At 41.4% G+C, this 26,467-nt stretch overlaps 1 protein-coding gene across 22 annotated transcripts in view; it reads left to right on the forward strand.

The window, feature by feature from the left end:
- GRIP1 (glutamate receptor interacting protein 1) overlaps nucleotides 1-26,467 on the forward strand; it is a 754,369-nt gene that overhangs the window by 657,398 nt on the left and 70,504 nt on the right. For 21 of the 22 annotated variants that reach the window (XM_086400127.1, XM_086400138.1, XM_086400118.1 and 18 more), the window contains 3 exons: nucleotides 257-402; nucleotides 12,810-12,890; nucleotides 25,247-25,316. In XM_086400127.1, the coding sequence (XP_086256253.1) occupies nucleotides 257-402; nucleotides 12,810-12,890; nucleotides 25,247-25,316 (297 nt within the window). Of the gene's footprint in view, nucleotides 1-256; nucleotides 403-12,809; nucleotides 12,891-14,332; nucleotides 14,805-25,246; nucleotides 25,317-26,467 lie in introns of those variants that run through there. The other variant, XM_086400135.1, reaches the window with a different exon arrangement.

Raw genomic sequence — 26,467 nt, forward strand, 5'->3', positions numbered from 1 at the left:
TAGCCATGAAATACAAGAATGTTGGACTTGCATATAACTGAATCACTTTGCTGTATACCTGAAAGTAACACAGTATAATAAATCAGCTATATTTTTATATAGAAAAAAAGAATGTAAGACATAGCAGTTGACCTAATAGGATGCCCCACAGCAATGAATAAACAAGAACAAATGCTATATTGAAAGGATCTTGGCAATGTCAACTTGAAAATCATTTACTCTGTCTACAACCTGTAATGTCTGGTTCTAAATTTAGATGTGGGGTGCTTCAAATTGGAGACAGAGTGCTGGCCATTAATGGAATTCCAACTGAAGACAGCACCTTTGAGGAAGCCAATCAGCTCCTCCGAGACTCTTCAATCACAAGCAAGGTCACGCTGGAAATTGAGTTTGATGTTGCAGGTATGATCATATAATCTCAAGTCAGCTGCATAGTTGGGAGTGGACTGCATGTGAATTAAGTGGACTATATGGCAGAGAATGTGGGAGGAATGATCATTTTTTATATACTGAATGTGTTTTTGTTTGGGAGGTTTGGGGTGTCATTTTGAATTGTGCATTGCTTTTGTATTATTCATTAAAATGTCACCACAAGAACAATTGAAAATAAATGTGACAAAATGAATAAGTAATAGCTTTTGTAAAGGTGATAAAAAAATCATGTAGCCTGTATTCTTCCTGACTTTTCCCGTATATGCTTGAGAAACCATAGTATTCAGTCATGAGGACAGGCAATGCCTCTCTTTGACTCTTCCTACTGCAAAAAAAAAAAAAAAAAATTGAAGGTTCTGTAGGGAACAATGAAAATTCATTAGATGAATTTATGTAGGCCAAGTAGGTAAATATTTGGTCTCTGGTGTTAAAGAGAAGTTGCCACCAGACACTTGTTAAAAATGACAAAGAAGACTTTATTCAAGACTATTTCCATAGTCATCAAAACTTGCCATAGGAAAGAGAGGGTGAACTTAACATCAAAAACAGCAAGGGTGTTTATGTTTAGTCATGGAGGAGGTGTTTGTCAGTAGCTAATAGGTATACAGGTTTTAGAGGTAGGCGCTAGTTCTCATTTAATAAAGTTGTCTTCTCTTAGTGAAGTGTTACTACCATCTCACAGACCTAATAACCATTGCTGCTAAGTCACTTCAGTCGTGTCCGACTCTGTGCGACCCCATAGACGGCAGCCCACCAGGCTCCGCCATCCCTGGGATTCTCCAGGCAAGAACACTGGAGTGGGTTGCCATTTCCTTCTCCAATGCATGAAAGTGAAAAGTGAAAGTGAAGTCGCTGAGTCTTGTCCGACTCTTAGTGACCCCATGGACTGCAGCCCACCAGGCTCCTCCGTCCATGGGATTTTCCAGGCAAGAGTGCTGGAGTGGGGTGCCATTACCTTCTCCGAATAATCATTAGCAATCAATAAAGATATGCCTTTGGGCATAGGGATCGCATTATGCCAACAAATATTTGCTGAATAGTTATCATAGGCCAGTTATTCTACTATACAACAGAGATACAGCAGCAGACAGGAGAGGCAAATAGCAGGACAGAAGTTAATTTTTTTAATATAAATTTAGTTGGCAGTCATACTTTGAGGGAAATAAAGCAGAATGGGAGTTAGAGAATGTCTGTAGGGGGTTTATTTTCATAGGGTGACTCTCTAAGGAAGAGACATTTGAGCAGAGATTTGAAGGTTGAGAAGGAGCAACAAGAACATTGCAGGCAGAAGGAGCAGCCAGTGTAAAAACCTGAGCCAGAATAATAACCTTGGTGGATAGGAGCAACAGCAAAATAAAATAAAAAAAATGCTCATGCTGGAGCATATAAAGGAGTTGGGGATAGGAATCAGATTTGGCTTTGGAGTTGGGGTAGGAGAGGTTGGAAGGGGCCAAGTAATGATGTAGTGCCTTGGTAAATTTTTAGATTATAGTCCAAGTGTAATAAAGTCATGGAGCGTTTTATGGAGGAGAGTGAGATAACCTGATGGATGTTTTGGAAAGATCTTTATGAAGTGCAGGGGGGACAGTAGCAAAATCAGAACAAACAAAAGGTTTAGCCATGGAACAGGTAAGGAATGATGATGGCTTGCACAGCATCCAAAGTGATAGTGCCAGATATGGTGATAGAGAGTGGAATTTAGGACATGGCTTGAAGCAGAGCTTGCATAACTTCCTTATGGATCAGATATAGACGATGAGGAAAAGGGAAGATCCTAATGATTCTGCGTTATGAGGGTGTGAACGGTTGAGTAGATAATGATTTTTTTAAACTGAGAAGACTTGAAGCATACAAGTTTGGGGATTACAAAGAGAGTTCTATTTTAAACATGAGTAGACAAATCCTACTCATCCTAGAGGGGAAAAGAGAACAAGCACATCCATTACTTACTCAAAAGACAGTTACCATAAACCAGTTACTAAGTTCTAGGCACTGTGCTACGTTCAGATCATTGAAAGAAATAATTGAAAGGCTCGACATATTCAAGGACCTTGTAGCCAGTTAGACATGAGAAAGAACTGCAGAAAGATAAGAACCGACTTGCTAGAAGTGATTCGCCACTGGGATGCAGAAGGAAGTGCCCAGAGACTGCAGGCTATACCTCCCAGAGCCTAGGACTGGGGTCTGTGCTAAAGAGCAGAACAGAGGAGTGACCAACACAGTGGTGATGGTTAAAGTCATTGGAATAAAGGACACCACTAAGGAAAGAGTAGTGATAAGAAGGGGACTGAGGTGGGAATTCCGTCTGAGGAATACTGAGATTTAAAGGGAAAGGATGCTAGTAAAGGAGGTGATGAAAATGATATAGGAGAAGTAAGAGGAGAACCAAAAATGCTGGCATTTTGGAAACCAAAGCAAGAGTTTCAAGGCAAAAGTCATGGTCGATAGCATGAAAAGGCTATGGAGGATTCACGCAATAGAGGCAAGAAAGAGAATGTCCACTGGGTTCGGCAATTAGGAAGAAAGTCATGGCGGAGAAGTTTCAAGGAATCAAGGGACAGAAGTCAGATTGCAGGGAGCTGAGGGCTGAGGAAAGAAAGGGTAGGGAAGTACAGACAAGCTGTGCTTGTTGTCTGCCGAGAAAGTGGGTTTTGGGAGATGGATTGGCAGGACAAATGCAGTGAATAGATGAAAAGGACAGGAGGCCACTGGGGGCTCATCTTTTGAGAACTTCTACAGCATTTAGTTACATACTTTGTGCTCTAGTTTATACTGTCTTATCTTCTAATCAGTGGTTCTCAGTCAAGATCTCTTTTGCCCCAGGGGACATTTGGCAACATCAAGGGATTTAAGCTGTAGGGACTGGGCTTCCCTTGTGGTTCAGCTGGTAAAGAATCTGCCTGAAATGCAGGAGAGCTGTGTTTGATCCCTGGGTTGGGAAGATCCCCTGGAGAAGGGAAAGGCTATCCACTCCAGTATTCTGGCATGGAGACTTGTATAGTCCATGGGGTCACAAAGAGTCAAACACAACTGAGCGACTTTCGCTTCACTACTTCCCTGTCAGTCCAGTGGTTAAGAATCTACACTTCCATTGCAGAGGGCATGGGTTCAGTCCTGGTCAGGGGCCTGAGATCCCACATGCCATGCAGTGCAGCCAAAAAGTAAAAAATAAATTAAAAAAAAAAAAAATGAAGACATTTAGCTGTAGATGAAAGGAGATAGAGGGGATTCCAGGTTCAGATGGGTGTTATTTTGTTTTGTTAAGATTGGAGAGATTTGAGCATGTTTGGGGCCCAAAATATGTGAGAGAAAAAAGAGATAATTGGTAGCTAGGAGTTTCCAAAGGGATGAGAAGGGAAGTTATCCAGAGCATAGGTAGGTAATTCGTCTAAGGCAGAAAGTAGAAGACCTTCACCTAGGAATGTGAAGAGAAGGATGTGAGAATATAATTACATTTTAGCTGTGCTTAGGAAGATCATGTGAGAACTGTCAAGCAAGGGTGAAAGGGTCAGCACCTTGGGGAGCTGAAAAGAACGATGAAGGTTCAGAATAGCTAATGGGGAAATGAATGAGATAACCAACCAGATTCATGTAAAGGGATTTTCAAGCTGGGTGGTAGACCAAGCAGAATCCAGAAGCTCTCAGTCTATAGCAACATCAGTCTTTGTGGTCAAGTTTTTTGTCAGGAGACCTCCGCTGCTCAAGAATAAAAACAGAGATAGTAGATGGTTATATTGATCCAGAGACTGTTTCCAGGGAAGTTTCAAAGAAGGAGCACGTAAGTCACGGAGGTTCAAATCATCACAGGAAGAGCAGAGATAATTATGGTAATCACATGAAAATTTATCATGATATTTATCAAATGCTTACTCTATGGCTTGTTACTTTCCTGTGTGTGCATTAGCTCATAGTCTTTAAAACAGCAATGGAGAAGGTTACTATTGGGTTGGCCAAAAAAAGTGTTCGAGTTTTTGTTCCATCTTATAGAAAAAAAATCTGAATGAACTTTTTGGCCACATGAATATTCCTATATCCCCAGTAACAGAGGCTCACGTTAATGGTGGGGCTGGGATTTTAACACAGGCAGTGAGGCTCCAAAGGCCATGTTGTAAGCACTACATATACTGCTTGTGCTTGAGAGAATGTGTAATAGGTTAGAGAGGCACAGAAATCAATATAGGATCAGCATGAAAGACCAGACAGAAAGGGAGCAGTTAAGGAATTAGGAGTCTTCAGGGAGAAGAAAGTAGGGGAGTGAGAGAAAGGGGATTTGAGAGCTAACAGCTGGGAGACTGAGGTCAAATGGCATATTAGAGTTTAGGATGTCAGACATAAAGCAAAGTTCCAGGGTAGTGAGTTGCTAAAGCAAAGCAGAATGGAGGCAGTTATTCAACCCAGAGGTCTGAGTGTTGGGCACACAGTGTGATGGGAGGAACACTACTTGGTGAAATCTCGAAGAAGGGGTGCAGGACTCGGGATGAGGAAGGCATGTGAACTGGCTGCCCCTGACACCCAAGCACAATCCTATCAAAGAATCTCTGTAGTTGCTGTTCCTCTGCCTGGGCAGCTCTTCCCCAGCATATTTGGGTGGTTTGTTCACTTCACTTGCTGCTAAGTCGCTTCAGTTGTGTCCGACTCTGTGCGACCCCATAGACAGCAGCCCACCAGGCTCCCCCGTCCCTGGGATTCTCCAGGCAAGAATACTGGAGTGGGTTGCCATTTCCTTCTCCAATGCATGAAAGTGGAAAGTGAAAGTGAAGTCGCTCAGTCGTGTCCGACTCTCAGCGACCCCATGGACCACAGCCCACCAGGCTCCTCCGTCCATGGGATTTTCCAGGCAAGAGTACTGGAGTGGGGTGCCATTGCCTTCTCCTCACTTCACTTAGATCTTTGCTGAAACATCAATTGCTCAAAGAAGCCTTCCACAACATTTATCACACTCAGTCCCCTTGCCCAGATTTATAGCTCTTCTTGGCCCTTCTCATACCCTGATGTTATGTCATATACATAACACACTTATTGTTATGTTGTATACAAGTATTATTATTGTCTTGTTTTCTCCAGTAGAAATATCTGTGATGTCTGAGACTTTGTGCCTTTTGTTCAAGAATATACCACAGCACGTAAAATAGTGCCTGGAATTTAGGAAGCTCTCGGCCAATATTTGGTCGATGAATGAATGAAATACAGTTGGCTCTCCTGAGGGACTAGGATCAGAAACTTCAATTTGCACCAAGAATTGATTTTATACTAATTGCATCTCTGAGGTTCCTGCGCTCTCTGTTTCTTCATGTCTACTCCCTTTGTACAAGTTTTCTCTGATTTTCTCAAGTTTTTTCTGATTGTGTATAATTGCTTCATCCTTGCTAATGTGCCCAGCCAGGACCAGCCAGTTTTAATTTCTAATTCCCAAAAGAGAGCATCTATTGGCACAGGCTAGGTGTAGCATCTTCCCTTTCTTGTCCACAGTGGCCAACAGTCAGTAAAAGACCTTGTAAGGATCAGTCAGATACACTGAGGGTCTAGTTTGCAAATAAGTCTGTCCAGTGGCCCCAAAATGTATTTACTATAATTGTAGAACATTTATGATGGGAAAACTATTGTAATCCAATACCTTCATTTATTTGAGAAGGGAAAATTGAGATTCAAGGGCAGAAACTCAAGGTCATAGAGCAAAGTGAATGTTACATAAATCCTGGGTCTGTTGACTTGCACCTGTCTTTATCTATATTGTATTACACTGCCTCTTTCAAGAGATATTAAGGTTCCTAGCATGAAAGAGCAGGATTTCTGAGCTTCTGCCCTACTGACATTGTTTGTTGAATGGAGATGCTTATCCTGTGCACTGTGGGATGTTGAGCAGCATCTACTCACTACATGCCAGTAATGGAATGGCCAGCGCAGCTGACTTTCTCCATAGCAATATCCACTAAGTATTTACTTGTGCTATACATGTGTCTTTATTTTATGTGTATCCTCAATATTTGTTCATTATTTATGTAATCCATTATATATATTTGTCTAATCCATTATATATATTTGTCTAATCCATTATATATATAATGTATAAACAAATATAAGTATATATATGTTAATTAAAGGTTAGGTTTTTAGGTTTTAGCTTAGGTTTAAGCTCCTAAAAAACAGGAACTATGAACATTCATTGGAAGGACTGATGCTGAAGCTGAAGCTCCAGTACTTTGGCCGCCTGGGGCAAAGAGCTAACTCATTAGAAAAGACCCTGATGCTGGGAAAGATTGAAGGCAAAAGGAGAAGGGAGTGGCAGAAGATGAGATGGTTCGATGGCATCACCAACTCAATGGACATGAATTTGAGCAAACTCCAGGAGACAGTGGAGGACAGAGGAGCCTAATGTGCTCAATCCTTGGAGTGGCAAAGAGTCTGACAGTGACTGAACAACTATTAAACCCACTTTGCTTAATTCCAACTTGCTATATAGGGGACTGGAAAAATGGACCTAAAGCCATCTCCCTTGTCTTCCATTGTCCCAGAAATCAACCCATTTCAAATGAATAGAAACGATATAAAATAGGGCCAGGAAAAATATTTTTCCATCCTGTCATTCTCTCCTCCATTGCTCATGGCAGACATCACTAGTTGATTTCTGCTGAGCCTAGACACAGCATCAGAACCTCAATAAAACACTCTAATTAGTCGTTACCAATCTACTGGTATATATTGAAACTGCTGGAATCCAGATAATCTTTTTTAGCCAATTGAGAACGTGAATATTTGTAAGATATCACTGCATGAGATATGAGCTATTTCAAGACTGCCCTGCCCTTTTCGATTCACTTCTGATTGTCTGGATGTGAACCACCATCCATTTCCAGTTCTTCCTCAGATATATACCCAGATACTAATTCCCAAACTGCTAGATCTCAGAGTAATCTGTTTTATAAACATCCTAAGTGACACAGACAGTGGTTAAAAAGCTTGATTGTGAGTACACTTTGCCTGAGTCAGACACGACTGAGTGACTGAATTGAACTAAACTGATCTCTTTACATGGGCACCACCACCCAAAAAAATTGTAGTAACATTAAAGGAATTTTTCTTATGCTAAAGTTGCTTATAATCCCATCACTCTAATAAACAGAAACTTTTTATATATCTTTACAAAAGTCCTTTACCATACATATAATTTTGTAAAGCTATAATCATATGCACAACTTACAGTTTGCCTTTTTCAGTACTATCTTTTAAATACCAGTGTACAATATCATGAATTCTTGAAGTTTCTACTTTAATGCTGAAATTATTTTGTTGGAAAAAATACAGCTTTGTCTTTGAGAGAAGCCTCAACAAAAAATTCTATCAAATGATGTTTGCCATTATTACTAGAGTCCCCAGTGTTTTTCTCTGACTGAGTGGGACTTAAACATTCACATTTACCCACCTTATAGTCCCTTTATTTTTTTGAATCTCACAAGGTGTCCCGATTGATGAATTATTATGTGGTGGTTATCTTACTGTGCCAACAATGAATGCTTCAGGCTGAAACAGCAGACCATTTGGAAAGAAGGAGGCCTTTGTTTACCCAAATGTGTTTTTAATTATAGTATTAACAAAGATAAAGCAAAACCAGGGAAGCACAAAATAACCACATGGGAGTCTAAGAAAATAAACATCTTGTTTACTCTTCTAAACCTATTGTTTCTCCAAATATTGGCTCTTTTTCTTCTTCATTAGCGTTTCCTTAAGAAACCCCAAATTAAATGTGCCTTCACTTTAACAGACAAATAATTGTATGGGGGAAAAAATTACCAAATAGAAAATAAATCATGTTGATGTTTAAAGATTCAAATGAAGCCACAGCTTGATCAAAGAGATTCATTTGTTGATATTTGTTCATCATTATAAATATTTCAAATCTTATGTAGTCAAAAGTAATCTATTACTGTTTTCCAGGAAGTGATAATGTCTCCTCCTGTGTCATTAACAATATTAATCTTGGCCAAGATTCCCTGCATTAAAAATGTAAAGCAAAATTTTGCTATAGTAACTAATTTAGATCTGTGTTTTCCGCCCTTATGAATTAACGACTCACTGTATAGCATCTTGGGCAAGATGTCATAGACATACATGGACACATATATACAAACAATACATTCCCCACCCCTTTCACAGAACAGAGACATCACTTTGCCAACAAAGCTCCATACGGTCAAAGCTGTGGTTTTTCCAGTAGTCATGTATGGATGTACATGAGAGTTGGACCGTAAAGAAGGCTGAGTGGCAAAGAATTGATGCTTTTGAACTGTCGGAGAAGACTCTTGAGAGTCCCTTGGACTGCAAGGAAATCAAACCAGACAATCCTAAAGGAAATCAACCCTGAATATTCATTGGAAGGATTGATGCTGAAGATGAAGCTCTAATACTTTGGTCACCTGATGCAAAGAGCCAACTCACTGGAAAAGACCCTGGTGCTGGGAAAGATTGAGGGCAAAAGGAGAAGTGGGGGCAGAGGATGGGATGGTTAGATAGCTTCACTAACTCAGTGGACATGAATTTGAACAAACTCTGGGAGATAGTGAAGGACAGGAAGCCCAGTGTGCTGCAGTCCCTGGGGTTGCAAGGAGTCAGATACTACTTATCGACTGAACAACAACCCCTTTCACGGAGAATGTTTTCATAAAACCAGCAACACTAAAACAAACATACATGAAATGAGTTTTATAAATAGTGAAGCTTTTTGTTCCTCTAAAGCTTCTAGGACATTTACTTATGAACCATTTGGGATACTTTATCCAAGTAATAGAATAATCTATTCCTGTTACACTCATCACGGAGAAGGCAATGGCACCCTACTCCAGTACTCTTGCCTGGAAAATCCCATGGACAGAGGAGCCTGGTGGGCTGCAGTCCATGGGGTCTCGAAGAGTCGGACAAGACTCAGCGACTTCACTTTCACTTTTCACTTTCATGCATTGGAGAAGGAAATGGCAACCCACTCCAGTGTTCTTGCCTGGAGAATCCCAGGGACGGGGGAGCCTGGTGGGCTGCCGTCTATGGGGTCGCACAGAGTCGGACACGACTGAAGCGACTTAGCAGCAGCAGTTACACTCATGAACACTTAGGTGGGGGCTGTCTGTTTGGCTCCCATCCTATTTCCTCTACTGGATTAACGTGTTCATAAGAGATCTTTCAGTTGCAAGCCACAGAAAATGCACACAAGCTAATTTAGACGGGAAAAGGTGTTTCCTAGGAGCATACAGGTGTTTCACAGTCTTTGGGGACAAGGAATGTAGGCAGTCCCAGAGAGGGCTAGAACCAGGAGCTGTCGAGGCCAACCACTGGCCCTGTCCAAGACCTTGCACATCTCCTTAAGTACATTTGTTTCTTTCTTCTTCTTCCAATAGCAGCCTAGCTATTGGGGCATTTGGTCTAAATGAGCTTCTTCCAAATGCCCTCTCTGCCCCCAATCTGCATGCTAATTCCAGATTCTTAAACTTTCTCCTTTGGTGGTGGGAAGAAGATAACAATTAGCCTTCACAGAGACTCAGGAAAGTGATGAAAGGAAAAGATTGAGAAATCTTTTAGAAATAAATATTGGTGATTCTTGTAGCACCCAAAGTAAGAGAGTAAAGCACACCTTGATGGTTGCTATCGATACTTAACTGCATTTCTCTTTTTCTGCCCCAGTATATTCAAATTGGCCAGTCATCTTGAAGTCTACAGGCTTCCCTGGTGGCTCAGGCGGTAAAGAATCCACCTGCAGTACAGGAGACCTGAGTTCAGTCCCTGGGTTGGGAAGATCCCCTGGAGAATGGAACGGCTACCCACTCCAGTGTTCTGGCCTGGAGAATTCCATGGACTGTGCAGTCCATGGGGTCACAAAGAGTTGGACACAACTAAATCATTTTATCTACCTCAGATGGGAAATGGGAAGGATACAAATTCCTCTTGAATAAATAAGCAAATAAATGTATGTTGTTCTTCCTGGCATCTCTTAGTTGAGTCTTCATTGAGGACAACGGCAAGGCTGAAGATAGGAGCTCAGGGTCTATGACACTGACCGAGCCACAGATGACCCACCAGGAGCATTAAGAAGAGAGGGAGGAAGTGGGGGAAGGCAACAGATTCCCTCAGGTGCTGCCTGGGAAGTGAGGAAAGAGCTGGGAGGAGAGGAAGGGCCCAGAAAGGGCAGACTTGCCTTTATCAAGTGGCCCCAGCTGAAACTGACGAGGGCTATTTGGGAAACCTTCACACATGAATTTTTAGACGCCCAGAGCGCCCAGAGAAATCAAAATTTTACTGTCTTCTCCAGTTTGTCTATGGTGATTATTCTGAGTTAGAAGATCAGGTTCTTCTAAAAGGTTTTCTGCCCAGATTCTTCATGGGAAAGTAGAGAAGACCAGAAAGATCAAGTTAAGGCAGAACCAGGAAGGAATTACTGTGTTTCTATGGGGCCATCCCAACTTTCAGCTCTACAGAGACTCAAAATGTGTTAAATATGTGATTAACAAATTGGACTCGGGCCTTGGGACCTTGTAGTTCTACCCACATCACAGCTGCTGTAGTTAATTCTGTGTGTGCAGGCTGGGGAGCCACCTTGGGGCAGAATCAAGCAGAAAAAAGTGACTTCACTGAGCCATCCCACAAACTTCCCCTTATGCTTATGTTTCCTTTGCTCCTGGCTAGCCCTTCCCACCTTTTCCTAAAACTTCCAGAAAGGATCATAGTCGTTAGCTACTTAGTATGAATAGATATTATCTCTTCAGAGGCGAATATTTCCATTTTAACCACATCTCTAATTGAAGGCTTCCCAGACTTTTGAAGGAATTTTAAGAATGTATTTAAGAATATGTAGCAATTCTTTGCTTTTCAAAAATCAGTCATTCCTGGTCAACTCACAGTAGCTCTATACAGGGCTGAGAGTCAAATAGGACACAGTGCTTCCCTCTCTACTGCTAGGCTAGCTTACTTCTCTGTTGCTTGGCCAACATCTGAACCCACCTTTGCTCTGTCCCAGCACTCCCTATTCTCCTCTTCTCTGAATCTGCCACATGATCCAGAAAGTAGGGTCATCTTTGGTGCAGCTGGGACCTCTTGGGTCCCCCTGTTTCAACTCTGTGCTCAGCATTCAGTGCAGTTGGTTGTGGTCAAGACCATTCTGGTTGTGAGATATTTTGAATATCAATCCTACTACTGTGCCTTTAAGTGTTCTTTTTACCCATTGACCTTACAAATTAAGGTACCTCCTGCCTCCTCCATGTCAACGGCCATCACAGCTAACTGAAGTCTTTCCTGAAATCTATTATTACCAGCCATGAATGGAAAAACAAACAAAAAACCTGCTGAATAATTGTTGTTGTTCAGTCACTAAGTCATGTCCAACTCTTTGCGACCCCATGAACTGCAGCACATCAGGCTTCCGTGTCCTTCACTATCTCTCAGAGTTTGCTCAGACTCATGTCCATTGAGTCAGTGATGCTATACAATTATCTCATCTTCTGTTGCCCCCTTCTCCTCTTGCCCTCAATCTTTCCCAGGATCAAGGTCTTTTCCAACAAGTTGGCTGTTCGCATCAGGCAACCTAAGTATTGGAGCTTCAGCTTTAGCACCAGTGAATATTCAGGGTTGATTTCCTTTAGGACTGATTGACTGGTCTGATCTCCTTGCTGTCCAAGGGACACTCAATAGTCTTCTCCAACACCACAATTCGAAAGCATCAATTCTTTGGCACTCCACCTTTTTTATGGTCCAACTCTCACATCCGTACGTGAACTACTGGAAAACCCAGTTTTGACTATAGTGACCTTTGTCGGCAAAGTGATATCTCTGCTTTGTAATATGCTGTCTGGGTTTATCATGGCTTTTCTTCCAAGGAGCAAGCATGCCTTAATTTCATGGCTACCATCACCATCTGCAGTGATTTTGGAGCCCAAGGAAATAAAATCTGCTGAATAATAAACTCTGGAAAAAATAAAGCTGGGGAAAAAAGAGCGTAACTACTGTTGGTCCTTCAACTTTACTATACCTAAGAATTACCTGGCGAATATGTCTGAAATGTAGATTTCTAGTCTTTATCTTCAGCAATTCTGATCCCATAGATGTGGGATATTTCAGAAATCTATATTTTAACTTGCATCCTAGGTAAATTTGATGAGATGCTATCTGAATCACACTTAAGAGATACTGAACTCGATTGTTACTGTGAATTACACACTGTTGCCTGTGGGTAGGATGTCTGTTCTTTACCAGAAGCTTAGTTTATCAGGATTTTACATCAGTTCTCACAGCTTTAACTACAGATGATGACGATACAAGTATTCCTGATGCCTTGTCATTGACTGGGGCTCCATTCTTCCTCATCTTCTATAAACACCTTCTTTCTTGTTTTGAAATTACAGAGTCTGTCATCCCCAGTAGTGGAACATTTCACGTAAAGCTCCCTAAGAAACACAATGTGGAACTTGGAATAACCATAAGTTGTAAGTAGAAGTGACTTTTTTTTTTTAATTTAGAATTTTAAGGCGACATTAGCAAGTTGTCTTGTCAAATGGTTTACAGGTGTGGCCAGCGTCTTAAGTGTCATTGCCAAGTTTCACCTAAAGATACAAAAGCGTGGAGCCAATCACTCACTTGCCGACACTTAATAGCCCTGTGAATGGGGCAAGTTACTAGGTTTCTTCAGTCTTAGGTTTCTTCCCCTGTTGAATGGAAATAAGGATATCTGCAAAATATCCTCATTTTGTAAATTATTCAAAGTATTAAATAAAATAACATATTTATATGCCTAGTATAGCCCCTGGCAAACAGTAAGTACCCAATAATATGTGACTCACACACCCCACATGAATAATTACATGAGCGTATGAAGGCATAGAGGCTCTCTATATTTCAGTATATCGCAGATTGTTTTCACAGTAATCTATTGAGACTATCTTCCCATCTGTCCACTATGCATCTGTAATCCACTTGCAAGAATAAAATCATGTCTTTTTCTTCAGTAACTTCCTGAATTCCTCCATGGCACAAGGTGCTTGGGTAACCAAGCCAAAAAGAAAAGCAGAGCATATAAATGTGTTTAATTCCCTCTTTTCTCAGACTCTAGATTTATAACTGCTGTGGTTAAAACAACTTTGAAAATTTCAGCCCCACTGGAATTCTATAGAATGGAAATTGAGGTTTCTGTGCTTTTACTATCCATAAGCTAAGTTCATCCATAAATGCTCCAAGAAAATGAAGGAAATGATTAATTCATGAAGACCAAAGGAGACTTAGAAGCAACATCTGTGACCGAGGGGTGTCCGTACCGGAGACGGTGAGGAGGCTGAATAAAGTGCCTCACTGTGCTCTGTCAGATAGCATTACATCAGTGGCTAAGGCGAAAATAGAGAGTTCTCAAATGGTCGTATGAGATGGGATCTGTCCAAGTCAACGCTAACAGTATAAATTTAATACTGAAAAGCAAGTCTTCTTAATAACTGATAAACCACACATACCTAATGCAGCACCAAGAATAGTGCTACTGTAATACAGAATCAGTGTTAAGAACAATAAGCCTTATATACGAGGGCCTATATCTCCCCCAGTCCCCTTAAATGGAGAGAAAAGTAGGACTGATGTATGTGATGTGTCTCTGTAGCGTAAGCAGAAAGATGAAATAGGATTTTGGAGACTCCAGACCTGTTCTAGGTGCCGCTAAAGTCATTTGTGCTTTTCCCTGGGTCGCTAACCCCTCAGTTTATTCATTACGAAGCAAAGATGGTATGCTGTTGTTCTGTCAACAGCTCTGCTTGTTGAGATTGAGAGAGAGTTCATCAGAACTTACTACTCAGAAAATCCTTGGGGCTCTGGGTGTCTTCCGTGACCCCCATGTAACTTTAACCTTGCTCTCATTTATTGTGTTTATTCTCTTCCATTCATTCAGTCCATCTAATTAGCCATGAACGTGGAACTCCTGGGAGTTGGTCAGCGCATAGTTTGCTGGCTGCATGCTGAGGCCCTGCCTTCACCACGTTCTTTCCTCCCCTGCCTTCATTCAGCGAAGACACTCAGTGCTGAGGCCCAGGCTGTTTTGAGTCTTAGAAGTGCTCACTACTGGTGCACATACAGAAGACACCTATTCCTCGGAAGCTTCTGTTACCACATGTTTTGACACACTGTTATTTTACTCTCGATTTTACTCTCAAATTTTACTTAAGAGAATGGTCTTTTTTAATGCAATAGATTTATTCTTTTTCTGAAGAGCAACTTTATTTATTTTTCTTTTCCATCATGGTTTATCACGGGATATTGAATATAGTGTCCGTGCTATACAGTAGCGCCTTGTTGTTTATCCATTCTGTATGTAATAGCTTGCACCTGCTAATCCCAAACTCCCCATCCGTCCCTCGCCCAGCCCCCATTCCCCTTGGCAAGCACAAGTGTGTTCTCCACATCTTTGAGTCTGTTTCATTGATAAGTTCGTTTGTGTCGTATTTTAGATTCCACGTATGAGAGATATCATGTGGTATTTGCTTTCTCTTTCTGACTTGCTGCACTTAATATGATAATGTCTAGGTCCATCCATGTAGCTGTAAATGGCATTATTTTATTCTTATTTATGGTTGAGTAGTGTTCATGGGCCAGAGAAGGCAATGGCATCCCACTCCAGTACTCTTGCCTGGAAAATCCCATGGACGGAGGAGCCTGGTGGGCTGCAGTCCATGGGGTCGCTAAGAGTCGGACACGACTGAGCGGCTTCACTTTCACTTTTCACTTTCATGAATTGGAGACAGAAATGGCAACCCACTCCAGTGTTCTTGCCTGAAGAATCCCAGGGACAGGGGAGCCTGGTGGGCTGCTGTCTGTGGGGTCACACAGAGTTGGACACGACTGAAGCAACTTAGCAGCAGCAGCAGTATTCATGGGCAGAGGACCCTGGTAGGCTGCAGTCCATGGGGTCGAGAAGAGTCGGACATGACTGAGCGACTTCACTTTCACTTTCCACTTTCATGCATTGGAGAAGGAAATGGCAACCCACTCCAGTGTTCTTGCCTGGAGAATCCCAGGGATGGGGGAGCCTGGTGGGCTGCTGTCTGTGGGGTCACACAGAGTTGGACACGACTGAAGCAACTTAGCAGCAGCAGCCGCAGTATTCCACTGTGTATATGCACCACATCCTCTTTATCCATTCATCCATCAGTGAACATTGACGTTGTTTCCATGTCTTGGTTATTGTAAATAGTGCTGCTATGAACATAGGGGTGTATCTTTTCAAATTAGAGTTTTGTCCAGATACATGCCCAGGAGTAGGATTGCAAGATCATGTGGCAACCTATAATAGATTTATTCTTAAAAATTAATATACATAAAAATGTAATTTAACTATAAAGGAGAGTATCCCTTTAAAAACTAATCCTGTGATAAATTCTTTTTTTTAAGTCAGTATTTTTCATGTTCAGTTTGTTTCAGGTGTAGCCATGTACACACAACGACAAAATATTTTATTCATATAGAGAACCATATAAAATTATACTTTATGATGATGTTATATATGTTCTAAGTATTACTTCTTCTAAAACTGATTTTAATACCAATCATGAAAAAAAAAACGCAAAACCCACACAAGAACTTCCTGAATTTTAGCAGCTGTGAGCTAAAGCTATTCATGGTTAACAGTGGTGAACTAAAGCTACTCATGGAAGCTAAAGTCTGTGCTGTTCCTGGGTGAAGAAATGATACTTAAGTTTGTCACACATGCCTATCAGCCCTTCCAGAGCTCCAGCTCCGTTTACACAACTAATCATCACCATCCTGAGTTTGTGTCTTCCTGTAGAAAATACTCAGATTTTGCCAGTTGAGAAAGTAGAATTTGCTAAAGGAAAAAACGGAATCCGTTTCCTTGTTACGGAATAGCAAATTCCTAAGGTCTGGCGCAGTTCCTGGCACACACGAGGTGCTTGTTTAACTCCTCTTTGTTGGGGGGTGAATGAGGAGTCTGTCTGTACAGAGTGTTGTTCTAACCCATGTGCACTCCAGGATATGAGCCTCTGAGGGAGATGAGGGATACAGATGTATACGCAAAGGCTACTGCATGACCTGAAGAAGCGAGAATGTAGAAAATCATGACTAGCAAGGACTCAGAGCCCCAAGTGCCCCACTTTCCAACCCTCTTGATCTCTCTGTACTGAGTTTCTTTGTCTGTAACAGGGAGTACTTGGTACATTCTCTGTAGCATTATTGTGAAGATTAAATAAGTTGCTACGTGTAAGGTGCCCAGAATACATTGTGAACCGTAATGAATGTTACTTATTATAATAATCGATATTTCTTTTCCTCATAGAACCTCATGAAATATTTTAAACAAATCACTACCTCACAAAATTTAGTGCCAATCATAATTGTCCTATCTGAGTAGGAAATCAAAGGACCCTCCTGTCATACAGATACATAGGGATGGTAGGAAAGCCAAGGCACTACAGGGGTTCATGGGTGTTTCTCACTATCTTTATACAAAGTCCTCTTTCTGTATCTGCATCTTGTGAAAGCTCTGAGTAGTGGGAAGCAGGCCTCCTTCCTGGGAGACATGCCTTCAGACCCTTCTCACTTGGCTTAAGGCTCACTCTTCATACCTAATTGACTGAGAAATGAGTCCCTCTGAGTCTGGATATGGTGAGCAGTTTTAGACTAATTTTCTTAAGTTCCTGATGAGACATTCATAGCACATTAGCATCAGGCATTACTTTTATTGATGTTATTGCTATAATATGGAGTCACTTATAATGGCAAATAAAGCAGAACAGCCTAGCAGAAGGGTGCAGTTTGGGACCCAAAGCAGCATCCTGAAGCTCTGACACCTCAGCCAATCAGAAACCAGAGCCCATACCTTTCAACACAGCTCACCTGCCCTTCCAGTCAGAGATCTCTGGTTGTCTCTGCCATGTCTGCTGCTGCTGCTGCTGCTAAGTGGCTTCAGTCGTGTCCGACTCTGTGCGACCCCATAGATGGCAGCCCACCAGGCTCCGCCATCCCTGGGATTCTCCAGGCAAGAACACTGGAGTGGGTTGCCATTTCCTTCTCCAATGCATGAAAGTGAAAAATGAAAGTGAAGTCGCTCAGTCGTGTCCGACTCTTCGCAACCCCATGGACTGTAGCCCACCAGGCTCTTCCATCCATGGGATTTTCCAGGCGAGAGTACTGGAGTGGGGTGCCACTGCCTTCTCTAGTTGTCAGTAAAGACCTTTTGGTATGGATGTTTTCTTTTGAGGTTTTATTACATAAGAGTTTTATCTGCTTTGTACCGTGCATGGCAGTAAATAGTTTGTGTGTTTTCTCATTTCATCCTGAAAGTGGCCTTATAACATCTGTGCCCATTTTACAAAGAGGAAAGTAAGACTCAGCTGGATAACCTGCCCAAAGACCCAGAGCTAATAAAAGGCCAAACAGGGATTTAAACCCTTTCTGTTTGACTTCATGTTGGCTGTGCTGTCAGACTACCACTCATCCCTGTCACCCTCTGATTGATGAATCTTCCTGGATCCTAAATCACAAAAGCAAAAGACAGCATTTGGGGAGCACAGTTAATTTGTCAACTTTCCTTTTCAGTTGACTGGACTGTTTGTAGGAGCAAAGGCTTGCTTTATTTTTTTGTAAAATCATAAAGCAGCCTTTCTAACAAGCACAGTAAATCTGTCATCTTTGCCTTAAATCTCAAACGTTTTTAGAAGAGAAAGTTTCAAGCTTTTTTGGCCAATTTTGCTAAAAACTCTCCTCACTGCTCCATCTCAAATCAAATAACTAGTTTTACTTGTTAGGTAGTATATATTTTAATGTATATGTATATATGATTATAATGAAAGTAAAACTGAATGATTGTGTGAGTGTGTGTGTGTGTGTGTGATTACATCTCCAATGTAGTCTGGGCAGTTTATCAGGCCCTTTGAGCAAAGTCCTTTGACGAGCAGAGGAAGTCCCATGAATGACTAGACATTATAGAATGCTCTTGGAATGATTCACATTTAATTAGCTTCAGACTTCAAGAGATTTCACCTATCTTCAGATATAGAAAAAGTATTTTAAACAAAAGATAGGAACTATCATTTCTACCTCTTCCAACAACTGTTTGAGAAGAGAAGAAGCCACATTCACTGTAAAAACCAGTTTCTGACAGGGACAGACAACCAGTGATTTTAAAACGTGAGGAGTCAATAGATGAGAGCTTGACCACAGGCATTTAGCTGTGTTCCTACCCCATATCTTCATTTTAAAATGGTACTATAAGCTTTTTCAAGAGGCAAAAACCCATAAGGAGAAGAGGAAATGAAACATAGATAACAACAACCAAATTTGGAAGTGGCAAAGAAGATGGAAAAAGACTAAAGAAGCAGAAGGAAAAACTGACAATGAACTTGATTTGAGTTCCGAACTCCCGACAAGTCTGAGTGGTGGAATCAGGATGAGAGAGCTAAGAAGACAAGGGGACTGGCTGAACCTCTGTTAAGAATCAATGAGTCCCAGGACTTCCCTGGTGGTCCAGTGGTTAAGACTTCTCCTTCCAGGGCAAAGTGTGCAGGTCGAGTCCCTGGTCAGGGAGCTAAGATTCCACATGCCTTGTAGCCAAAAAAAACAAAACATAAAACAGAAACAGTATGGTAACAAATTCAATAAAGACTTTTTAAATGGTCCACATCAAAAATAAATAAATAAAAAGTCTTAAAAAGTGAAAAGAATGAATGAGTCCCTTAGATGCCTTCCCCCACTCAGAACCACAAACCATCCCTCCCATTCCTGGCAAGCCCAGTTTTATCCTCTTGAAAACGTGAAAGGGAGGGTCTCTGGCCGAGGAGGCATAGCTGAGTGTCCCAGTCCTGCTCTGAAAGCAGAGATCCAGTGAAATACTGAATGCGGAGGCTGCTGTTCTCCCTGAAGCTCTAAGAAGCCAGGTAGCCAGGCTTAATCCCCTCTGAGCGGAAGGAGGAATCAAGGCCATCTGACCCAAAGAGACAACCTGGCCAGAACTCTACAGTGACTACCATTACTCCAGGAGCCCCACTCTGGAGCACCAAGCTTTCAAACAGCTACTGTGCAGGGCCATCTGTAATGTGAACAGACAGCTAAGAAAAACACAAACACTTGGAAGAAAGAATCTAAGATGCAAGACTTTCACCAGAAACAAAGAGGAAACACAGAAACAGCACATGCAAGAAGAAGAAAACTTTAAAAAAGAAAACAAAAAAACACTCATTAACATCATCTGTATCCATGGATGGGGGGCACTGAGTACTGTTAATCCATAGCCACTAGACAGGGAACAAACAGCTCTTGAAAAGTAAGAATATGGCAGAGATTAAAAAGTTCAACAGAAATATTGCATAATAATGTTGAAGATTTCTAGAAATTAGGACAAAACAACAAATAATGAAGACTAGAGACAGGAAAATTATACAAGATGAGCCCAAATAACACAATATCCAAATAATGGGCATTACAAAAGGAAAAGGAGACAAAAGTATAAGGATTACTTTCAGAGACTACCCTGGCAGTCTACTGGTTCAGATTCTGCACTTCCACTATAGGGAGTGTAGGTTTGATCCCTGATCAGGGAGCTAAGATCCCATATACCTAGTGATGTGGCCAAAAATTGAAGGGAAAAAAAAGGAAATATTATCATAAGTTTTCTAGAATTGATGGCTATAAGTTTCCTAAAGGATGGATGAAAACAGACCCACACCAACGCATGTCATCATGAGATTTGAAAACACTGGGAGAAAAAGACAATCCTACAGGCTTCTGGGGTCGGGGGTTGTGGGGGGTGGGAGATGTTTTCACACAGTGTATCAGAACACAATAAATAGAGATGGGAATACCAGACCACTTTACCTGCCTCCTGGGAAACCTGTATGTAGGTCAAGAAGCAACAGTTAGAACTGGACATGGAACAATGGACTGGTTCCAAATTGGGAAAGGAGTACATCAAAGCTGTATATTGTCACCCAGCTTATTTAACTTATATGCAGAGTACATCATGCAAAATGCCAGGCTGGATGAAGCACAAACTGGAATCAAGATTGCCAGGAGAAATATCAATAACCTCAGATATGCAGATGACACCACCCTTATGGCAGAAAGTGAAGAAGAACTAAAGAGCTTCTTGATCAAAGTGAAAGAGGAGAGTGAAAAAGTTGGCTTAAAGCTCAACATTTAGAAAACTAAGATCATGGCATCCAGCCCATGATTTCATGGCAAATAGATGGGGAAACAGTGGAAACAGTGGCTGACTTTATTTTTCTGGGCTCTAAAATCACTGCAGATGGTGATTGCAGCCATGAAATTAAAAGACGCTTACTCCTTGGAAGGAAAGTTATGACCAACCTAGACAGCATATTGAAAAGCAGAGACATTACTTTGTCAACAAAGGTCCCTCTGGTCAAGGCTATGGTTTTTCCAGTGGTCATGTATGGATGTGAGAGTTGGACTATAAAGAAAATTGAGCACCGAAGAATCGATGCTTTTGAACTGTGGTGTTGGAGAAGACTCTTGAGAGTCCCTTGGACTGCAAGGAGATCCAACCAGTCCATCCTAAAGGAAATCAGTCCTGAATATTCTTTGGAAGGACTGATGCTGAAGCTGAAACTCCAATACTTCGGCCACCTGATGCGAAGAGCTGACTCATTTGAAAAGACCCTGATGCTGGGAAAGATTGAAGGCAGGAGGAGAAGGGGACGACAGAGGATGAGATGGCTGGATGACATCACCAACTCAATGGACATGGGTTTGGGTGAACTCCGGGAGTTGGTGATGGACAGGGAGGCCTGGCGTGCTGCAGTTCACGGGGTCGCAAAGAGTCAGACACGACTGAGCAACTGAACTGAACTGATGGTTTTTCCAGTAGTTATGTAGGGACATGAGAGCTGGACAATATTTGAGCAAACTCTGGGAGATAGTGAAGGACAGGGAAGCCTGGTGCTCAGCCTTTTTTATTGTCCAGCCTGGTGTGCTTCAGCCCATGGGTTACAAAGAGTCGGCTGAACAACAACAACAATCAAAATGACATCAGGCCTCTCAACCCATAGCAATTCTGGAATCTAGAAACCAGTGGAAGAGTGCCTTCAAAGTTCTGCAGAAAAGGAATTTCTAGCCTAGAATTCACCATCTAGCAAATTTGAAAGTAAAACAAAGACAACTATGAAGGATTCAAAATACTCTCCTCCCAAGCGCTCCTCCTGAGGAAGCTATTAGAGAATGTGTTGTTGTTTAGTCCCTAAGCCATGTCTGACTGTTCTGTGACCCCGTAGACTGTAGCCCTCTGGGCTCCTCTGTGTCCCAGTCACTGAAAGTGTAAAGTCAGGAGGGAGAATTGGATTCAGGAGGCAAGGGCTTCAAGGATGCAAGAGGGAAGTGTTAAAAGATAAAATAAGGCATATTAAAAAATTTAAGAGTCCATTTGAGCAAAAACTTGATTCATATCTTACAGTGTCAAACCAGAAGTAGTTAGGAATGCTCTCCGAACAGGAGTCTGGAGATAGACATATACAGGAAGATTGGAGGCAAAGAAAGGAAATTATTTGATTGGCTATAAACCCTACTTGGCTACTTGTGACTGGTTGTCCTTAGTATTTTGATTTATAACCTTGTAAAAGCTTAGATTTTGGTTGGCTTCCATGGGCCAGGAAAGACAGATGAGATTGCTGGATGGCGTCACTGACTCAATGGACATGAGTTTGAGCAAGTTCTGGGAGTTGGTGATGGACAGAGAAGCTTGGCATGCTGCAGTCCATGGGATCACAGAGTCGGACACAACTGAGGGACTGAACTGCGCTGATATGATATCACTTTATGTGCCGTGCTAAGTCGCTTCAGTCATGTCCGACTCTGTGTGACCCTATGAACTGTACCCCGCCAGGATCCTCTGTCCATGGGATTCTCCAGGCAGAATACTGGAATTGATTGCCATTCCCTTCTCCAGGGAACCTTCCCAACCCAGGGATCAAGCCAGCGTGTCTTAAGCCTAACCCGCTTTAGCAGGCAGGTTCTTTAACACTAGTGCCACCTGGAAAGCCCAATATCACTTTATATATAGAATCTAAACTATGATACAATGAACCTATTATGAAATAGAAACAGACATGGACATAGAGAACAGACTGGTCATTGCCGAGTGGGGAGAGGGCTGGGGAAGGGATGGAATGGGAGGTTGGGGTTAGCAGATGTAAGCTTTCATATATAGGATGAATAAACTAGGTCCTGCTGTATAGCCCAGGGAACAATATTCAACATCCTGTGATAAGCCATAATGGAAAAGAATATTAAGAAAAAATGTGCATATATGTATAACTGAATCACTTTGCTATATAGCAGAAATTAATACAACATTGTAAATCAACTATACTTCAATAACATTTTTTAAAAAGAAAAAGCATGGTGCTAGGGTGTACAAACCATGACTGAGCCCTCAAAGCCCCAAATCCCTGGCCACCTTTAAACATGCATGGTAAGCATGGTAGTGACCGTGTCAGGGGCTCTTACAGATTTGGGCCCGCTTCTGGGTTCAGTTTCATCACTCCAGTGGACATCCACCCTGATGAACCTTTCAAACCTCAAGTTGGAACTTGATTAAAAGAGAAACAGAAGAAGGTAGTAAACATGAAATGGCCTCCATACATGTCTGCTGCTGCTGCTGCTAAGTCGCTTCAGTCGTGTCTGACTCTGTGCGACCCCATAGACGGCAGCCCCCTGGCTCCCCTGTCCCTGGGATTCTCCAGGCAAGAACACTGGAGTGGGTTGCCATTTCCTTCTCCAATGCATGAAAGTGAAAAGTGAAAGTGAAGTCGCTCAGTCGTGTCCGACTCTTAGCGACCCCATGGACTGCAGCCTACCAGGCTCCTCCGTACATGGGATTTGCCAGGCAAGAGTACTGGATTTGCCATTGCCTTCTCCAATACATGTTTGTAGATCATTTGAAGTTTCAAACCTCTCTGCCAAGCTGTGTGGGTTTGTCCAGAGGTCAGTGTTATTTTCCTCTGTTAGAAGGATGACAGAGATGAATTTGATGTATTTTTGTTGCCTATACTATTATTTTGTTTTAGCCCATTTCAGTGGACCATGAATTTTTTTAAAAACCAAAGGAAATATCAAATGCTCTTTGATGGTCACTAAAGCTTGGGAAAATACTGTATAAATTCATTGGCAGATGGTAGGAAAGCTGTATTTACTGGTCAAAGTTTTTGTTTTTGTGCTCTATGCCCAGAACAATTTGCTGTTCTGAAATATAACATGAGTAAAACTGCTGAGTGTTTATATTTCTCTGGTGAAATTATAGCAAATCGTTGAGTAGAGGTTTAAATCATGAATTAATTATAGTGAACAGAATGTTTTGCATTCTTTGCTAGAAGCTAAGAATAATGATTGGATGAAGTCCCATTAACATTTACTGTGGACTAACTCAGTGGGTAAGGTATTGGTATATGTGTTTGCTTTTTCTTTCAATGATGTGTTGAGATATTAAACCATCTGTTCTTGTGCATAAACATTTTCCTGGGATTCATATGGGATTATGGGATATGATATGGTTCTACGATTATTTTGGGGTGATCGACTGTTTATAATAAAATCTTACTTTAGGGGCCTTTTAATGATCCTTAAAAGGAAATCACTCCAGGCTTCAATGTTGGCAAAACATCTCCTCTTGGAGGCATATTGTTGTTTACAAATGTTGGTATGGTTCATTTTAATCATCAAATTCCTAAACTAAATGTAAATTTTCTAGGTCAAGATGATACTTTTGTTCTTACATGTACTATAATTCATTTTGAGGATTAATTATAAGACTAATTCCTAATTACTTTTCATTATTATTATTTCATTATCACCAAATAGAAATATTCATAAGAAAAGCTATAAGCCCATAACTGACCCCTGTTCAGAATAATAGTTTTAAACTCAGTAAAAGTTACGTGTACATGTTTAGAATATAAATGTATATAAAAATACGTAGAATCAGTTCACATTTCTGAACATTTTCGGAGCACTCTAGGTATGAATTTGTGAACAAAACTTTAGGATTTATAGTCTATCTAGCAGAAGATTTCCTTCTGGGGGAAAAAAAAATTACATCAGTGATTCTCACCCACTTTCCACACAGTACACTTGAGTAGTATGACAGGGCCCCATAAAAGAGTGGCACTTCCTCACTGGTAAGGAGTGAAAGAAGGGGTGGGAGAAGGGATTACATGTAAGTATCATCAAGCTGCTGCTGCTGCTAAGTCACTTCAGTCATGTCCGACTCTGTATGACCCCATGGACGGCAGTCCACCAGGCTCCCCCGTCCCTGGGATTCTCCAGGCAAGAACACTGGAGTGGGTTGCCATTTCCTTCTCCAATGCATGAAAGTGAAAAGGGAAAGGGAAGTCGCTCAGTCGAGTCTGACTCTTAGCGACCCCATGGACTGCAGCCTACCAGGCTCCTCCGTCCATGGGGAGCCCCTAATTGCTTTTAATACTGTACTGTTGGACTCTTCGTCCTTCACTTCACTCTGCTGAGAATCACAGATTGAAACAGATTTAATCCTGATGGACAGCTTTTCACTTGCTTTCTCCAGTTGCAAATTTAAAATAACTTTGCTTGCATTTTTAAGTTTCTAAGTACTTTAACACAAACATATTTTTATATCAAGAAGGGATAATGTGCACATTTTTAAATTCATTTACTGATTCTCTTTGCTTTGCATACAAATTGAGCTTGTACTAACAGTTGCTATAAAATGAGACTTGTACAGTAATGGGTGAATCATGAATATAAAGGTGTGACTATCCTTTATTAGTGACTATCCTTTATTATTATTATTCTATCCTCATTATTACAGCACCTTCCAGTAGAAAACCAGGAGACCCCCTGGTTATATCAGATATCAAGAAAGGCAGTGTGGCACACAGGTAAGAAAGATGGATTTACTGGTTCATCCCAAGGTATTTCTTAATTACAGCAGGAATGACTTCTTCCACACATGAGACAACCTTGTTAATGGGCCATGGTATTCTCAGTATTTTCCAGGCAGCCACAATTAATTGATCATATTTGACATCCCTAATGTTAATGGCATGTAGAGCTTTTCCTCAGTGTCACTTTATTTTTGCACCTAGTGCAGATAACCATCACCTAAAGATGCTTTTTAGGGTCTTTCATGAGTCCAACGTAGCCTTTCCTTCACTGATCATCTTCCACCCTTCACTTTTCCAGCTAAAAAACTGAAAGTGGCCCCAGTTATGAGAGTCACCTCACATGCAAATAATAGATTTGGGGAGAGTTTTACTAGATGCTAGAACGTCCTCCCTAGTCAAGCCAACGTCCTCCCTTGAGCCTCAAACAATGTGTATGTCTCCTATTTGATCCATTGACCTTGGACCTTTGATCTAAGGACTCTCAAACTTTTAATTTCACAGATCAAAATATTTTTAATTGATTAGGAATATTGATGTAAGACTGTTAACTTTCTTTTTCTTTTTCAGTTAAGGATTTTACAAATCTCATCTATTGTTACAGTCATTTCATTAGAGGAACATTTTAATACTCAAAAAGTAGGAAGGGCATTAATTTAGGTATGTAGGTATAGGTTCAGATCCTGTGATAAGGAAACTCATAAATAGTTAGTTTCTCATACAGCAATTGGCAGGTAGGCAGGCAACACAGGGCTGGAGAAGCACATCTGCCTGTCCTTTCCAGCTGGCTCTGATTGTTGTGATTTTCCAACCCTAAAGGGGCTCAGGGGTGGTGCCCAGAGAGTCTGGCATGTGCGTCTTTAGGGGATGACCCAGAAGAAGGAAAGGGAGAGTGGAGACTAGGAAGCAGTTAGCAATCAGAATCATAGATATAATGCATAAAGGATGGTTCTTAGCAAAACGTAACCTTCCTTACAAATACGTGTGCATATACATATAGAAGCACCTATAAGCAAATATACATTCTCATTGTTTTTCCCATCTCACGATAGACCTTAAAAACTTTCAAGACCTGCAGCAGTCCATAACCAGTATGAGACCCTCAGTGGCCATTTTCCAGTTCACCTTTTCTCCCCACTGCAGCCACA

This window comes from Bos grunniens, chromosome 5 (assembly GCF_055505025.1).
Source record: "Bos grunniens cultivar Pamir isolate PY7600 chromosome 5, Bosgru_T2T1.0, whole genome shotgun sequence".
NCBI classification, from domain to species: Eukaryota; Metazoa; Chordata; class Mammalia; order Artiodactyla; family Bovidae; genus Bos; species Bos grunniens.